Raw genomic sequence first — 19,603 nt, forward strand, 5'->3', positions numbered from 1 at the left:
TTTGTATTTATTCTTAAAAAAAAAATCTAACTAGCTTTCTAATCTTTTTGTATTCTATCTGTTTTCTTTTCATTTATTATACAATTAACAAAAAAAGACCTCTAACACTAGCTTGCTCTATTCTTTTTCTATTGTATCTGTTTTCTTTTTATTTATTATATTATTTAAAAGCCCTTGCTACGTATACTGTGTTTAATATCATTGCTCTTTTGTTGATTTTTGATTGCTTCCATTGTCTCATTTGTAGAGTCCTGTAAACACACAAAAAGTGTCTGCTAAATGACTAAATGTAATGTAAATGTAAATGTCAAGGAGGTTTGGTTTCCCACTAATCTTTCAAATGCCTGCTAACACTTGCTAGGCTATTGGACTAGCCATTTTAAACCTGTAAACACACAATAACAGTTCTTTAAAAACAAAATTGCCTGTTTGACTTCAGACCAATGTAACTTAGCCATAACTGTTGGCTAAAAAATAAATAAATAAATAAATAAATAAACGTCAAGCCATGTTTTGATTTTTTTTTTTTTTTTTTTTTACTTTTTGTAACTGCTTGAAATGACAATATATATATATATATATATATATATATATATATATATATATATATATATATATATATATATATATATAATAGTTAAGTTATATATATTCAAGCATTTAAATAGTGAATTAAGTACAATGTGGTGTTTTGGCAAAAGAAAAAATAAATAAAATCTTCCTTTTACTATATAATGAAATTATCTGTTATCCAGAAGTTTAAAAACAATTAAAATGAGGGTAGAATATTTGGGAAATCATTTATGATTTAAATATTTTCTCAGACCATTAAACAGAACATATTACCTTCTACCTAGCAATTCTCCACAAAAACCCGAACAGAAAATCAACAGATTTTGCACATTAGCAGGTATCAAATTTGAAATTATCTGATTTTGGAATAAAAGTGTAAAATTAAGTTAACATTATGGTTCTCTAGTTCTGTTGTGAATAAAATGTTTGCTCATGTGATTTGAAAGTCTTTTAGTTTTCATTTTATTCAAAATTAAAAAACGTCCCAACATTTCCGGAATTCAGGTTGTAACAAGTAATTTTTTATGTTGTTTTTCTTATGATGAATTGAAGTTATTTTGTGATTAGCTGTAAAAAGTACTTTCAGTATAAAAGTATAGAAGAATTTCTGTCATTTACAAATTATCGTCATTAACAAACTTGCTTTGCAAAAAGAAACAATTTCCAGACCTACCACTTGTCTTTTATTTACAAGTTTCAACTTATAATACAAAAATAAAAGAGTGCATAGAAATTACTTTGCTTCATTTACAAATTATTTAAATTACAAAATTAATGTACAGACCAACTTTATTCATTTCATTTTTAAAGGTGCTCTGTATTTAATATTGACACTGAGTGGTTGAACTAGGTATTGCAGTCCAAACTCAAAATATTGGAGAGGTTTTTTTTCACCCGGCCCCTCCTCCTCAGACTTGACGCACATGTGTCTCATTTCTGCAGGGGCTGCTGCTGTGTCCTCTGGAGGTCGCATTTGTCGGCTGCATACATTGAGGCATACTTTCTGCATCCCGGGGTGCAGAAATACAATTGGATAAACTGGCAGTGGGCGGGTTTCACAAACCAAAACAGAGATCGACGTTCTGGCCCGCACAGGAGAATAACTGACCAGCATTATTTTTCAGATAAACAAGTATGTTAATTTGGCATGTTTCTTAAATATCTGCAAACATATTATGTTATTTTTATGCTTTAGTACAGTCAAAAACTTACATACTGTACCGCACCTTTACGTTTCCCAGCAGTCCCATTTTCTTCAGAACTGACCTAAAAGAAGAGAAAAAGGAAAGACTTCTGAAAAATATTAAGACAGGGTTGCAATCTTAAGGTTAGAAAATATGACACAGCAGGATATGCATACAAAATACTCTAGAAATCATATTTCTGGATCATCAAGTTTGCCTAAAACATTGTGTGACAATCTTTCATGATAGACTACCAAGAAAAACATACAAGAACGACTTATGTTAGAGTGTTAAGTAGCCTATGCTTGTTTGTCTCATTGCTGGGGTTTATACAAACCGATTCCAAAAATTGGGACACTGTCAATTGTGAATAAAAACAGAATGCACTTATGTGGAGTTTCAACTTTCCATACTTATATTCAGATACAACATAGATGAATCTCAAATTTCTAAACTGAGGACACACAATTTATAATTTTAGGGAAAATAAGTTGATTTTTAAAATTTCATGGCTCAACACATATCAAAAAAGCTTGCGACAAGGCCATGTTCCACTGTGGGCATCCACCTCATTCTTTTTATAACAGTCTGCAAAACGTCTGCGGGATGCTGAGGAGGAAAACAAGTTGCTCAAGTTTAGGATAAGAATGTTGTCCCATTTGGGTAATCAGGCTTCTAGTTGCTAACTGTCTTAGGTCTTCTTTGTCACACTTTCCTCTTGAGTGCACAAATGTTTAGGGTGAAAGCATTGGGACCTGAGGCGGCCATTTCCGTACCCGGATCCTCTCTATTGCAGCAATGATTTTGTAAATTTGATGCAGTATGTGGTCTGGCATTGCATGTTGGAAAATGCCAAGGTCTTACCTGAAAGAGGACAAGTTCTGGATGGGATGCAATGTGTCTAGAACTTGGATTACCTTTTCAGCATTGATGGTGCCTTTCCAGATGTGTAAGCTGCCATGCCACACACACTATGCAACCCAATACCATCAGAGATGCAGCTTGAACTGCGCGCTGATAACAACTGGGTTGTCCTTGTCCTCTTTAGCGGATGACATGGGTCCCCAGTTTTCAAAGAACTTCAAATATTGAGTCAGTTCTGAACACAAAAGTTTTGCCACTTGCCACAGGTCCATTGGAAATGAGCCTTGGTCCCCAGAAAGAATAAAGTCTGCGCTTAGTCTGGATCATGTTTAGATATTTCATGAGATTTGTAAATTATTTTGCATTTCCCCAATGATGCCATTGCACACTTTCCTTTGGAGTCGGGTTTCTGTCATAGGGTGAGGCTAATTGTTGTGGACACAAGAGGGCCTAGCACAACTACCAACAAACACACACAATGGGCAAGCGTACCTCCAGCCACCAGTGGCGAGGTTCTTTGTCCCCATCAGATACTGTAAACCGCTTGCCAGTTCTGAATGACCCCGGCAAAACTTTTGTGGCCAGGCGTGCCTATTAAGGTCTGCTTCAATTTTTTGCAAACGGAATGAATAACTAAGACTTTAAGTCTCAACTGGTGTATTTTACCCAGTATTTGGGTTGAGATGCTAAATTTTTTTGCATTGCAGTAAAAGAACTTGGGAGGTGCTTGGTTGGATTTGATTGGACCAACTGCCAAGAAAACAGCATGCCAAACAACAAGTTTGTCCTTACAGACTGCCCTGTACACGAGTGGGTGATTGCGGAACCTATGCAATCTAAGACAGCAACTGAGGTGTCAGCAATAATAACCCCAAAGCTGTACTGTTCCGTATGGTTAGGAAAATCATTACAGACCAGGGGAAGGAGTTTGAATGCAGGTAAAGTTTTGTAAATGTTTTTAAATCTGTTTTTTTCCCTACTCTTGATCTCAACATGTCCACCTTATTTTTCCCAGAAAGAGCTTTTGGTGGCCATTTGTGAATTTAATGTGTCTGGCTTCCGGTCTCATCTGCTTCCAGCTATATTTAGCTGCTCGAAAACAGCTTTTTTTGCTGCTTGATATTGCAAACTGGTTGTGTCTTACCATATTATTTTAATTTAATATCTTAAATCATGAACACACTGGTTGTAGTGCAAACAGTTTTTACCGTTTAGTGCACTGTTATTCTTCTCCTTCTTTCCCTACCATAAGCAGAAGTCTCACACATTCCCAGAAAGACATGTTGTGAAAAATAAGATGAGACTTTGTGACTTCCGTGCACTTGCTTCTACTTCAGTACAGTAAAAAGTACTTAAACATGTCTCATAATAGTATTTTTTTTAAATAAATCACAAAAACAAGATGTAAAAAAAAAAAAAAAAAACTAGGGAGTGGAAAGGACAACTGAGCTAATGGGTGATTCTCTGCTGCCATCACTGGTGTAATGCTAATTTGCATGTCCATTTTCGTCTCAAAAAGTCTTTGTTTTTTTCACAGAAGACATTTTTTCATGTCATCATGATTGAAAAGTGAATCTTTCAAGTGAATTTCGTCGCACAGTTAGAGAGTTGAGAAAAATAATAAAGGTTTTTAAATATTTTAAGTGTTTAAAACATCTATTCATGACTACGAAGGTAATTTATTGGTATCAAGAAAAACCATTACAATGTTGGTTTATGAGATATACATCACTAGCTAGCCACGTTAGCCTAAGAAAAAAAATAGTTATGATAGTGTGTACTTGTTAGCATTTAAATGTATAATTACATGTCTAAGGTACTCTTCTGGAATACCAGGATCAGCATATAAAAGTATATGTTGTTAAGCGTTATAAAATAACATGAAGCTCAGAGATATGCTGCTGTCATTATTAACGGTGAATGAAGTTATTTTGGTTTGTATGTCCACACACAGCAGCTTTCACAGAGATGTAATCGTTCTGTAATTCATTTCAGATCGTGGAAGAAGCTGCATGAAGACATGTACTTTAGCTCGAATTTGCTTTTTTTATGCAGTCAGATAGATTTAAAATATACATTATATTTATAAAATAATATATTTTGCAAAAAAAAAGATTAAAATAATAATAAAATCTAATTCTCTTTTAATCTTAAACATATGTATATTCATACAATTTCATAAAATATGTAATAAATATAAAAATAAAAAAAAACAACCTTTTTTCCTTTTAACCTCTAGAACAAAAAAAAAAAGTAATAAGGGTCAAGTTTTTTTCTTTTTTTTGAGATTTGATTTCGTCATCTGAAAACTGAATCAATGAGCTTTCCATTGATGTATTGTTAGGATATGACAACATTAGACCGAGATACAACTATTTGAAAATAGAAAAAAAGTAGGACCAAATTAAATGAAAAGCCCAAATGGTCTTATAAACATATTCAAAAGTGTTTAATCTTATCACAATAATAATGTTATATTAAATTTAATTCTATATAGTTAGGTTAGGGATTAATCTAGTTAGAGGGTTGTCTAACAAATCTGTTTTAGGTTAAATTAATATTATATTTAATAAATGATATAGGCTATATAAGGAATACATAGTATTCCTCATATAAATGTTTGATGATACAGTAGAAGAGCTGCATGGGTTTCTCTGTGATCTGGCTCTGTCTAAAGCTTGGGGTTGAGAAGGACAGAGAGGACTTTAATTTTGCTCTGGCGGAGTGACGTCATAAGGCTGCGCGCTCCCGCGTCTGTTGTGATACGGCTCGAGGAAGGTCTGTGTTTTTAAAAGCATTTAAACATTATTTTAACTGATAGATTCCCTTCAGTCAGTTATATAGTTTTAAAGCGTTTCAAGATGAATTTTATATTGTTTGCTATTGAATGTAACAGTGTAATACTTTATCTTAAAATTACTAGACGTTATTTTGTGTGAGTAAACGCACGCGCACACGAGTAACTGCAGAAAAGGTGCGTCTTATTTCGCTCCCCGTGTCTGAATCAGTTCATCATAAACACGAGTTTAGCTCACTAAGTTGTGACGGAGAAACTGAGCTTTTTGAGAGTCCACTGAATCATCGGCTGCTTCTCAAATGATGTTACAGTGACTCGATTGAATCGGTTGTTTTCTCAAATGATACAGCCTGATTCGAATCTCCGCTCCCGCCGTGGACGTCACCACTGCTGGTCAAAACTGTGTATATTGAAGCGAGAACAACAAACAGATATCTGTTTTACAACCAGCTGAAAATGTTCTCTTGCTAGTGTGATTTTATTGTAAATAATCTACAAACGGTGATTCACTGTATATACATCACAACTAAATATAACTTCTGTAACTTGTGCTCTTTTATGAATAACAGCACTAGTTTTGAGTGTTTTTGTTAGTCAGGTGATTAACTCTGACTCTACTGTCTACTGAACTAGTGTGCTGACTCCCATACTAGTGTGCTGACTACTGAACTAGTGTGCTGACTCCCATACTAGTGTGCTGACTCCCATACTAGTGTGCTGACCATACTAGTGTGCTGACTCCCATACTAGTGTGCTGACTACTGAACTAGTGTGCTGACTACTGAACTAGTGTGCTGACTACTGAAATAGTGTGCTGACTCCCATACTAGTGTGCTGACTACTGCACTAGTGTGCTGACTACTGCACTAGTGTGCTGACTCCCATACTAGTGTGCTGACTCCCATACTAGTGTGCTGACTACTGACCTAGTGTGCTGACTACTGAACTAGCGCGCTGACTACTGCACTAGCGCGCTGACTACTGAACTAGCGTGCTGACTACTGAACTAGTGAGCTGACTACTGAATTAGTGTGCTGACTACTGAACTAGCATGCTGACTACTGAACTAGTGAGCTGACTACTGAACTAGTGTGCTGACTACTGAACTAGTGTGCTGACTACTGAACTAGCGTGCTGACTACTGAACTAGTGAGCTGACTACTGAACTAGGGAGCTGACGGAGAGATTTAGTTGGGTATATTTTGCTCTCTGTTCATTGTTCTCTTCATCTTACAGAGAAAGTCCTGCTGAAGAGACTGAGATCCTCGTGACACACTGATACTGAACTAGTGTGCTGACTACTGAACTAGGGAGCGGATGGAGACATTTCGTATGGGTTTATTTTGCTCTCTGATCATTGTTCTCTTCATCTTAAACAGAGAAAGTCCTGCTGAAGAGACTGAGATCCTCGTGACACACTGATACTGAACTAGTGTGCTGACTACTGAACTAGTGTGCTGACTAGTGAACTAGTGTGCTGACTACTGAACTGGTGTGCTGACTACTGAACTAGGGAGCTGACGGAGAGATTTAGTTGGGTATATTTTGCTCTCTGTTCATTGTTCTCTTCATTTTAAACAGAGAAAGTCCTGCTGAAGCAACTGAGATCCTCGTGACACTGATACTGAACTAGTGAGCTGACTACTGAACTAGCGTGCTGACTACTGAACTAGTGTGCTGACTATTTAACTAGTATACTGACTACTGAACTAGTGTGCTGACTACTGAACTCTGTTCTCTGTTCATTGTTCTCTTCATCTTAAACAGAGAAAGTCCTGCTGAAGCGACTGAGATCATTGTGACTCACTGATATAAAGATGGCGTATATTAAAGAGGAGAGTGAAGACTTCAGGATTGAAGAAGTGTTCAGTCTGAAACAAGAAGAGACTGAGGAACAAACAGGTTTGGTTTCTTTCTCAAAGATGAATTCACTCATTTGAAAATGTCCAGCTCTCAGAAATGAAGATGTTTCTGGGTCATTCTGTGAACTCAACCAGAGGTCCCCCAGCTAAATTTTTGGGTTTTTGCTAATTTTTTATTCTGAAGAAAGATAAAAAGATAACATGTTTAGTGATGAAAGAAAAAAAAATTAAATGTCATGGATGAATATTTACTAAGTAATCCAATATTTTGTAGAGGGGTGTGAATTCAGAGACAAATTACAAGGTGGTAAAAAATGGCTTCAGAAAGCTGGCAGCATCATAATGTTATTCTTGCCCAGAGTATTAGTAGGTCCGTTAGTAAAAATCTCTTGACTTCAGCAATCTTTGTTGCATTATGTGGTAATGGGGAACATTTAAAAATTTGACTCTGAATTTCATGTATGGCTCCAGACTAGCTATTGTTAAAAGGAGCACTGTAGCCCCTGACTGAAAAATTTTTAGGAGCACAAGCAAAAAGAAAATTAGGGATACACCTTAAATCAACCTGCAATGCAATCGTTCACATATTTTCCCCATCTTAACTGTATTACTGATAAATGCCATGATATTAATAGACTTAAACTCACAGAAATTACAATGTGCAATATTTTAAGTTCAGAGAGATATGACATTACTCATTACAGTACAAGAACACATTCGTAGATGCAAACAAATTATGTGGCCGGTACAAAAAAACAAGTAAAATAGGTTAAATGTAAACGAGGGAATTGAGGGGTCTTTATTTTATTTGTCATTTGTTTGAGAGAAACTTTCCTTAATAAATCTTTATCTGACCAAGATCTTCTGTGCTCTAACTTACTCACAAATCTTTTGTCAGTTCAATAATTTCTATTTGCTTTTCGTGAAATATTGTTTTTTTTATGCCTTTTGAAAGACAGCATTTTTTCATACTTTTGATCTTCAGAAAGATCTTTCTTTGTTCCTCACCATATTTTGTTTTGCTAATAAATGGAACAACCTTTTTTAAGTAGTGTTTCCATTTACCTAAGACCTGGCAAAACTATTGAACAAAACCTGTCTGAGATTGATACCAGTTATCTAAAAGAATGAAAAAAGAAAACAAAAACAACAAAAAAATCTGACTCTTTATTGTACCGAAATCCTATTTATATATTATAGAAATATCATAGAAATATTTTAGAGTGCAATCAGGCCCTCAGTAAATTTTTCATGATCAAAAATAAAATTTGTTCTCTGAATTTTTTGCTGTTAAACTCCTCATATTGAATGTCTGCATGTATAATTCAGTTTAATTCAGAATGGTTAGCGTCCGTGGTATGAAAATGATCGCTCAGAGACGCTGCCGAAGTGAACAAGTCTTCAAAGAGTTGTGAGCGAGAGCGCGGACGCAGCCTCCGTGTTGCCAGATCCAGCTATTATAAGTGGTTTTTGACTTGTCTTTTGCACTTAATTTGACACTTTAGAAAGTTAATAAAGTTGGAAGTTGCGGTTTAGGGGTCAGCGATATCTTATCTCGGCAGTGATCAAAAATTCGGTTTATTTTATTTATTTATAGGTTTTTGTTTATTTTAATAGCAATATCTGGCAACATTGCATTGCCGGCATTAAACTGGCAGTAATCAAAAAAGTCCATGGACTTCAGGGGGGAAAGATTACCTGTCAGAAACGTTATCAATGCTGTCAAAACCTGTAGCATTTAACAGTAGTGCAGAGATATGAAGAATAAGTAGGGTACAGAATGAAATGAAATATATGCCAAGTCATTCAGTATAGTAGTTAAACTTTCACAAATCCTGCTATAAACAACAAAAAAAACACCACTAAAAAAAATAAACTTTGATGCAATAAATAGGGTATGATTTAAAAATGATCATCCCTCCGAAACAGAGAAAACATCTTTCAAAAACATCTACATTTCTGTCTCTTTTAAAGTGTTAATAGTGTATAAAATTAGTTGTATTTATAGGGGTTATTTTTAGCACAATTATATATTAAGGGGGCTTTTCTTAGCGATAGATGCTATTTCACTAAGTGCAAATAGCAGCATTTTTTAGTGATATGGTATTTTACACTAAGTGCAAATAGCTACAGATTCTATTACACTATGTAAAAATTTAACTACTTATTGCAAATAGTGGCAATTATCTGCACCTCAGAATTGTTGTGCATTGTTAAACAATATGCAATATTAACTTATTGAGTGTAAATTTTTATTTTAATTCAAATTAATAAATGGATTGCCACACTATTGGGACAATAAAGCCCTCCATACACCTATCCTTACCCTACCCGATATTTAATTTTCAACTTTTTTATTATATTCTTCAATTTCATTGAAAATAAATGCTTTTCTGATGTGATTTGAAATTTGAAACGGGAGAAGGAAAAAAGTTCGCCAAAAAGGCGGCGGTGGGTTTCGAACCCAGGTCAAATTGCGGCAAAATAAACGTGTTACACGTTTTATTATCTGCGCCACTAGAGCTGATAAACTATTGGTTGTCTTTTGTAGTGTTGACTAGCCGACTCACATTGGTGGGTGGAGTTCGTGTAAATAGTTACTTAAAAAAAAAAAATGCTGTCTTGGAACATTAAAACATTATACTCTACTCTATTCCAAACACCATAAGCAGTACAGAATTACTTAAAAAAAAAACATGAGCGTGATATTGTTTAAAGGTTTTTTAAAAATTAACATTTTAATTGTCACATTTCAAATAAAAGATTTTAAAATGCAGGCTAAGTGTCACTAATTTAAACAAGTATATGTTCATATGTTCAGCTAAATTGTCAGCCTCTTACATGTATGCTTCTCATAATAAGTGAATATGCATATAAACAGCCTTTAATTAACAGAGCAGAATAATCATGACTGATAGTAAGACCATACTTTAGCTGTCTGAAGGAGACGTAGACAGACAGGCGGAAGGCATGGCAAGGGGGCGCAGTGTCTCGTTGCCTCTCAGGGAACCAGTGTTACATGCCTAATCGAGACGTTCCCTTTCTAGGGAACTCCAAACTGTTGGGGAACTAAATCCAATCATGTTGTGCCGAGGCACATGCCTGTTCGCCTGGTGGGAGATCACCAAGGAAGCGACAGACATATACACCAAGCCTTTCCTCAGAAAGGGGCCATGCCACTGATGCCATGGGCCACTCACACAACTTAGCAGAAGTAGGGAACCTGAATAGATCAAGGGGAACATCCCACCCAAGTTAAGAGGACAGCTACCCTCAGATAGCTATGCTATGTGAGCAGAACTAGCCTGGATAGACAAGACCACTAAAGAGGAAAATCCAAAGAGATGCTACTGAAAATCCCAGGAAAAGAGAGTAGCGGCTAAGATCCTCAGATAGCTAGTCCCCAAGGTCTTATCAAGGCTTGTGGACCCGAATAACACAGCCAAGATAGCCTTCCTACAGAGTCCAGTCCAGAACCACATGAGTGGGGCTATCTAATTACTACCTAGCTGGTGAGATAGCACCGTCTTGACAATAGATCAAAGAGACCTCTACTTAAAGACCCTAAAAAGGGGAGCAGTCACTGATCTAGCACACAGATATTCTCAGATATCAAAAAACCTTGAAAGGCCAACAAAAAAAAGGAACCAACCAAAACTACCAAGACCACAAAGAATGGGCTGTCTACTTCCGACCCAAAGAGGGCAGACAGCACTGTCTATATAAGGGCTCAAAAGACAGCTACTTAAAAACCCTAAACAGGGGAGCGATCACTGAGCTAGCACATAGATATCCTCAGATAGCTAGGCTCTAGGAAAAGGGGCCCACTCCATGAGAGGGCTCACTGCAATGGAAGTAGAAGGCAGCTAGCCACAGATAGCTGTATTCAAATAAGCCCATACTGCCAAAAAACAATTGCTGGAATATAACCACCCTCAGAAGGCTATATTAAGGAGGTCCAAAATCCGTGTCAGTTCCACAGTAGGCTAGCAAAGCACAGTGCTATTGATCAAGATCTCACAAGAGGGAGATCCAGACTATCAGTAAATGATTCGCTAAAGAGCGAACACAAAATCATAGTGAGGGCTGGACACAGTTAATCTCGAACAGCAGTTCTCTATAGCCCAGGCCACGGAAGTAGGCCATCTATTTTAAACCTTGAAGGGGAGACAGCACAGTCAGGCAAGAAGCTATACAGAGACCACAATCTAAAAACCCTAAAAGGGCCATCACAAGCTATCCAGGAATAGCAGATTCCTAAACAAAAAGACTTTCAGCACTTACTTGAGAACTTACACGAGCGAGTTTAGACTCTATGACTCATCACGATGAGCACATAACTCTTAATGCTTGTGCTCTCTGCAAACGCAAAATTAGAATCCTAACATGGAGGCACACATTCCCTAAAGTGCTGCTTGTCTCGAGCGCTATCCGCAGGATCCATAAACCCTAAAAGGTAATCTCAACCATGCAAATCCATGTGATTGATCCAAACATCATAAAAGTCATTGGTGACGCGAGTTACCCATCACACTATTATACACTATTTTGCCTTCCCTAGATTGGCGAAAGTAATATCACTACATTTGTTTTATGGCTTCAAACTGTGGTTAACTTGTACACTGTCTTTTTTTGCTTTAGACCTGCTGGTGCTGAAAGAGGAGAATCAGATCTGAATGAAATGGAACAAACAGATCAGTATGAGAAACACCATGATTTCATAACTGGTAAAAAATCCACACAGACTAAAAACATCTATACGAAAAAGAGCTCAGAAAACTAATCTAACAGTTGTTTCACCTGCCATCACTGTGGAAGGAGTTTCGGTGAAAAACGAAAACTTCAAATGCACATGAGAGTTCACACTGGAGAGAGACCATTTCCCTGCCAACAGTGTGGAAAGAGGTTCACTCAACAAGGAGCCCTTAACAGGCACATGAGAACTCACACGGGAGAGAAGCCTTACACCTGCCAACAGTGTGGAAATGGTTTCAATCAAAAAGGACACCTTAAAAATCACATGAGAACTCATTCGGGAGAGAAGCCTTTTAACTGCCAGCAGTGTGGAAAGAGTTTTGCGCAAAAAGTAAAAATTCAAAGTCACATGAGAACTCACACTGGAGAGAAGCCTTACACTTGCCATCTGTGTGGAAAGAGTGTTACACAGAAAAGAAGCCTTCAATATCACATGAACATTCACACTGGAGAGAAACCTTATACATGTGAACAGTGTGGAAAGAGTTTCCCTGGAAAACAAAACCTTAAAATCCACATGAGACTTCACACTGGAGAGAAGCCTTACTCTTGCAAGTATTGTGGGAAGAGTTTCACACATTTATGCTCACGTAATTACCACATGAGAGTTCACACTGGACCGAAGCTGTTCACATGTGATCGTTGTGGAAAGACCCTCACAACAGAATTTAGCCTTAAGTGTCACAAGATCAGGCACACCCACAAAGACACACCAAATCCATGGAAAGAAACCCTTCCAATGTGGATCAGTGTGGAAGGCGTTTTCATACGTAAAGTAAGCCTTAATTACCACATGAAGACTCATTCGGCAGAGAAATGCTGTAAATGTGCTCAGTGTGGAAAGAGTTACAGCAATAAAAGTAGCCTCAATGCTCACGTGAGAAAACAACACACACGAGAGAAGCCTGTGGGATAGGCTTCTCACAAATAATCTTAAGATTCACATCAAATATGTGTGGAATTCTGTGAAGAAAGCCACATGAGATTTCACTTAGGAGAACTATTTTATATGCCATCATTGTGCAAAGTGTTTCACAGTCAAAGAAAACCTAAAGACTCAACGAGGAGTTCACCCTGGAGATAGGCTTTTCAAGATCATTCTGGAAATAAAGTGTGACTGTGACAAAGCTTATGAAACGAAGCTATTTTAAAAATCACCCAACATATTCACTCTGGAGAAAGGCCTGTTAACTTAGGTGTAATGTCAAAACAAATGTATTACATTGATCAAAGACATCATGAAAGTGAGACAGGTTTTTTGTGCTTTGTGGAGAATGTAATTCAAACATTTCCAGAAAATAGGTATCTCTTTGAAATTAAGACTACACTCACACCACAGCTAAATGTATCTGATTCAAAAAAAAAATAAAAATAAATAAAAAATAAATAATAATAATATATATATATATATATATATATATATCTATATATATATATATCTATATATATATATATATATATATATATATATCTCCTGTATCCACACTGACTGTCTCCTATAGTTTTAAAAATTGTAGTAGACACTCTAATTTCGATTGTTTGGTGACATTGTGCCGTTCCGTTTACTGGTAACTTTTCAAAATGTTTAATTTCTGTCTTATGCCACAATGTAACTAAATGATTATAAATAAAAATGGTGCACTGTATTAAGTAATGAACATTGCACTGAATTATTTGATGCATATTTAGTGAGAGAATGTACAGGTAAGTGAAAAAAAAAAAAGTGAAAGTGACGTGACATTCAGCCAAGTATGGTGACCCATACTCAGAATTCGTGCTCTGCATTTAACCCATCCGAAGTGCACACACACAGAGCAGTGAACACACACACACACTGTGAACACACACCCGAGAGCAGTGGGCAGCCATTTTATGCTGCGGCGCCCGGGGAGCAGTTGTGGGGTTCGATGCCTTGCTCAAGGGCACTAAGTCCATGGTTTTGAAGGTGGAGAGAGAACTGTACATGCACTCCCCCCACCCACAATTCCTGCCGGCCCGAGACTCGAACTCACAACCCTTCGATTGGGAGTCCGACTCTCTAAACAAAATAAGTGGACAACAAGTTGGTAAGGATGTTTTAAGTTTACACTTAATTGTGACTATTCCTGGATAGGGTTGGGTATCATTTGGGCTTTTTACGATAACGGTGCCACACTTTTAAAAATGGGTATATGGTCAATCTGTGTTCTTAAAGCCATCTTGGGTAATTTTCAGAATGAAGTATATTTATAACCAATTGCTAATCAACATAGCATTTATTACAGTATATAATATATTTTCTGCTTCATATATACAAGAAGCCACATCTGATCACAAAAGCATGTTATTTACAAGTGTTAAAGGGATAATTCACCCAAAAATGAAAATTAGATTTTTATCTGTTAACCCCCAGGGCATCTGAGATGTAAGTGACTTTGTTTCTTCAGTAGAACACAAACCAAGATTTTTAGCTCAAACCGTTGCAGTCTATCAGTCCCATTAAGTGGAGGGGAATCACGGCTAAAACATACAATGAAACTAAAAAAAAAAAAAACAGACAAACAAAACTAAATTAAACCCTGTGGCTTGTGATGATACATTGATGTGTAAAGACACAAAAAAAATGGTCTGTGCAAGAAACTGAACAGTATATCTTTTTTTTTTTTTTACCTCTGATTCACGCAATGTCCGAACTGTTAGAACTCTCCTGAGCACGTCCTCTTATAGACCATTGGACCATTGACCATTGATAGTGTCAATGGTCCATTTGAGAGATAGGTGGTGGTAATGCACTTATAAGTCTGCGATCCGCCATAAAGCAAGAAGAAGAAGAAGATTCCTCATGCATCTGGCCACTTGCTGTTGAGAACACGCACAAGAGGACGCACTGGAACTTTTTTTTTTTTCATTAATTTACCTTTATTTAGCTCAAATGTACAAATTCAGCTAAGTTGATTTTAATTAAATTCGGAATTTAATTATATCAATTTATGTTTTTCCTTTTTGTTTCCTAAAGCTATTAGGACATTTTCACTTTGCCTTTACCTTATTTTAGTATCTGACGATCACCATCTTCCCTCTTTGTATAGGATTACAGTAGTTCTAGCAGCTGTTGTTTTCTTAATGAAGTATAGTGTATTAGTAGGCTAATCCCTGTTTCCTCTTTACCACTCCTCAGTGCCCGGCCTAGTACATTTAAGTGCAGTTACTGTTCCAACCTTATGTAGGCCCCTGAGCAGAGGTGTTTGATGTGTCCCTGCTAGCGAAGCCTAACAGTTCCCCTAGGTTTATGACCCTGGTGCATTACTTTAACAAGTGATAACTGCTTAATCATATCTCCTAACTTAAACTAAATAAGGAAAGCCCTTCCTTCTCCCTCTGTCTCTTCCTGATTTTATTTCAGTTTGTCTGATACCTTCATAGTGACCGAACCTGTCTGAACCATCAGAGAATATTTGGTAATAATGTTGATAAACCAAATAGTCGAAGTCATTAAATGACCCCCTAGGTTATTACCCATCAACAGTGTTACTCATAGTTTTCAGGTGCTCACTCACACCAATTATCTGCTCCCGCCTTATCAGCCATAATATCTAAGCATTTAGTGTGCGTCACTAACTTATCACACCAGTTAACAACACAACCACATAGCCCGAACATTTTAGCTCACTAAATCTGTACAGACTTGCATTTCTGTGCTTCTTTTCCCTGTCCACCTGTCTTACATCTGTGTCTAGATCATCCAGCCCTGCCACCCACCTGATCAGCCAGCAACCTGACTAAGCATTGAAACAGATGCCCCCCCGGTCCGGGACTACTCCTGATCCTACGTCACCTGAGCGAAACGGCTGGACGACAACCTGAACTGGCAGACCGACCATGGTCAAACCAAGGCTACAGCCACAGAGAGCCAGCCAGGATTATCGGTCCTCTTGCGCACAGCCGCATCATCCAGTTAAAGCTGAGTAGAAGACGCCTCGCCCCACATGGAGGACCGGAGGACCGAGAGCGTGCGCAGAACTGCCAGACCAGCAAGTAACAGTGGATGAAGAGGACAAGGAGCTACAGGAGGAAGTGGAATGCTTAAACAAAAAAAAATCCGACAAACCAACTGAACAAAATTAACCAGCAAAAAACCACAGTCAAGTCAAGTCAAGTCATCTTTATTTATATAGCGCTTTAAACAAAAAAGATTGCGTCAAAGCAACTGAACAACATTAATTAGGAAAACAGTGTGTGTCAATAACGCAAAATGACAGTTAAAGACAGTTCATCATTGAATTCAGTGATGTCATCATTCAGCTTAGTTCAATTTAAATAGTATCTGTGCAATAATTTGCAATCAAGTCAACGATATCGCTGTAAATGAAGTGTCCCCAACTAAGCAAGCCAGAGGCGACAGCGGCAAGGAACCAAAACTCCATCAGTGACAGAATGGAGAAAAAAAAAGCATTGGGAGAAACCAGGCTCAGTTGAGGGGCCAGTTCTCCTCTGACCAGAAGAAACCAGCAGTTCAATTCAAGGCTGCACCAAAGTCAGATTGTACAGAAGAATCATCTGTTTCCTGTGGTCTTGTCCCGTTGGTCGTCTGAGACAAGGTCTTTACAGGGGATCTGTCTCTGGGGCTCTAGTCCTGGTCTCCGCTGTCTTTCAGGGCTGTAGAGGTCCTTTCTAGGTGCTAATCCACCATCTAGGCTGGATACATACTGGATCCGGGTGACTGCAGTGACCCTCTGACTTGGATACAGACTGGATCTGGTGGCTACGGTGACCTCGGAATAAGAGAGAAACAGACTAATATGAGAGTAGATGCCATTCTTCTAACGATCTAGCAAGGACATCGGGTGTTATGGGAAGTGTTCCCGGTTCCGGTTTACCTAATTAATGCAACCTAAAAATCCTTTAACGGCTTTGGATATTAGAAGTGTATTAGTATGTTATGTGTAAGCCAGGTTAAAGAGAAGGGTTTTTTAATCTAGATTTAAACTGCAAGAGTGTGTCTGCCTCCCGAACAATGTTACGTAGGTTATTCCAGAGTTTAGGCGCTAAATAGGAGAAGGATCTGCCGCCCGCAGTTGACTTTGATATTCTAGGTATTATCAAATTGCCAGAGTTTTGAGAACGGAGCGGACATGGAGGACTATAATGTAACAAGAGCTCGTTCAAATACTGAGGTGCTAAACCATTCAGGGCTTTATAAGTAATAAGCAAGATTTTAAAATCTATACGATGTTTGATAGGGACCCAGTGCAGTGTTGACAGAACCACAGGGGGGTGGGGCAGGGTCCCTTCCAGAGGATCACTGCAGACACACACACCTTGTGGCCCCACAGACCCCAACAAGCTGGCCAGAGACATTACAACTGTCCACCTAAAGGCCACAATAATTGCCTACTTGCAAAACAGGGACTTTTTTTAACTCTGCCAAAGTGACCACAAAAGTCAGACTATCTGCTCAGGATCACCCCCAGCCTTGAGGCACACAACATCCTGTACCAGCAGACTGAAACTGTAAAAGCGGATTACAAAAACTACAACTACGAGTCTAATACAACGAGTCTACAGCAGATGACAGAACAGGCTACAAGGGAGGAAGGCTTCAACCCCAGAACCTACCCTCCACCCAAAGTCCGCAGTACGTTAGCCTACAACGAACACAGCACTGCCTCCATAGAGACTGTTAAAACATGGGCCATCTCTGCACAGTACCAGAACTGACTCTGGAGGACACATGGGCCAGCATGAAAAGATCCTGAGGACATTAAAGGAACTGATGCCTGAGAGTGGCCTCACCAGCAGGACAAACATGATGCTGTATTGTTTTGATCCCCAATGAACTTTAAGCATTCATAGAATTGGGCTTAAGTGCAGGAACATTCACCTTTCCAGCCAGCCAACTCATCTGAAGTGCAATGCCAGGTCAAAAAGATGACCTTGACATCTCAGCTGGTCGCGAGACCCCAGTCTCAAGGTCAGACCAGCCCATGACCCAGATCTTTGCTAACCAGCCACTGACCACAGGTTCAGTCATTCCATCACCAAGCAATGGCATCACCCAGCCACTTCAGCTGATGGCTGCACATCCAGGATGATCCAACACTTCACCATACCGGTCACCACCCAAACCCAGGATCAAGATTCCTGATCCCACGCTAAAGCTCAGAAGGGGTAACCAGGAAACAGCATGTTGGAAAACAAGGCAAGACTTGGAGCTGTGGTGACACTGGAGTAAACCCAACTTTTGTCACTCCCAACTATTTGACAAATCCCACGCTAAAGCTCAGAAACAGAACTGAGGCCCAAAGGTGTCCACTGAACATGCAGCCATACATGCATACCACCTTCTCATTGATAAAGAGCTGCTGGATCACATTGACCCTTTGCTGAACTTGGGACAGCCGAAACTCCAGGCAAAACCCCTTCCACTTCAGCCAGACAGGTCACCCAGACAGACTGTGAGATCAAGGTCACGGGAAAATCTCACAGCCAGCCATGAGAATATGGCCTTAAGCCTCAAACTCTTCAAAGCACACACCAGACCAGACTTCGCAAGCAAGTGCATGAGCTTCCCTATGAGGTTTTGTTGTAAACCATGGTTTACAGGACACCTGCATTTTAACCTGAAGTAAAATAACCAAAGCTCAACCTGCTACTTCCTGGTTCTCACAGACCTCACAACCCCCTGGGGAAGCGCTGTCAAGTGCGAGAAACTTCCGGCCAGACCATACCAGACATTTACTCTATTGAATATATGAGACTGCAGTGCCAACATATACATAAGGGGTCGCTGTTCAGCTCAACAGATAGCATGGCCAAACTCTCAACCACACACCTTCAAGGGAATGGAGAAAACCTGGCCCCACTATGAGCAACACCCCCTTTTCTGAAGAGATATCCTGCACCTGTCGACAACTGCCAGTGCCAAAGCTGCTCTTCACAAGAAGCAATGACTCAAGACCACCTAACATCAAACTCAAATGGCATCTGCACTCTACAACATGCCTGATTTACCCTCATCCCAAGAAGTTTAATCTGACAGCTGGATTCACCAACTACTGCCTTAGTGCTGGTCTACACCAACAACATGGCCAGAACTAAAGGGGGTTCCCACTTCAGTGGAACACTGCTCCCACCAGAGAACAAACTACTCAGATGACAAGGACAGCCCGCTCTGCACTTCCTGAACAACCAACGATTCTCCAGTCACAACGGAACACAGAAAGTGAACACAGACATGTGCCGCCAAACTTTAATGGCCCTCAACAGCCAATGCATCCCGTACAAAGGACCAATGCCCCCAAAGCCACATGGTCAATGGCCTTTTAAGAACGCAACGTTGAGGCACGATGTGCCCAGAACAGGTGTTTTGTGGGTTAACAGCAAACCTCTCCCACAGCAACACTGCAAGCTGGACTTCCAGTCATCAAAGTAAAAGTGACAGCCATCCTGATCACCCTTCAAATCGTATCGACTCACAAGAAGTGCATCAGATAACTCTTGAATTACACAGACTCTAATTATGCCAAGCTCAGCTTCACACACCACCACCTTGGCTAGGAAAAAGATGAGTTTGCCACAGTGACCAAGAA

The 19,603-nt window shown here is 38.8% G+C and overlaps 1 protein-coding gene and 1 long non-coding RNA gene across 2 annotated transcripts; both read left to right on the plus strand.

The window, feature by feature from the left end:
- Window positions 1-5,294: 5,294 nt before the first annotated feature.
- Window positions 5,295-11,963, plus strand: LOC122144118. Its single transcript, XR_006159545.1, has 3 exons — window positions 5,295-5,399; window positions 7,186-7,320; window positions 11,922-11,963. It is a non-coding gene; the product is annotated as an uncharacterized LOC122144118 (long non-coding RNA).
- A 104-nt stretch (window positions 11,964-12,067) lies between these two features.
- LOC109077646 (gastrula zinc finger protein XlCGF8.2DB-like) lies at window positions 12,068-17,732 on the plus strand. The gene is made up of 2 exons (XM_042754760.1): window positions 12,068-12,912; window positions 17,457-17,732. Exons 1-2 carry the CDS (start codon window positions 12,127-12,129, stop codon window positions 17,730-17,732), a joined length of 1,062 nt encoding a protein of 353 aa, XP_042610694.1. The 5' UTR covers window positions 12,068-12,126.
- The last annotated feature ends 1,871 nt before the right edge of the window (window positions 17,733-19,603 follow it).

Source organism: Cyprinus carpio, unplaced genomic scaffold (assembly GCF_018340385.1).
Source record: "Cyprinus carpio isolate SPL01 unplaced genomic scaffold, ASM1834038v1 S000006590, whole genome shotgun sequence".
Lineage (NCBI taxonomy): Eukaryota > Metazoa > Chordata > Actinopteri > Cypriniformes > Cyprinidae > Cyprinus > Cyprinus carpio.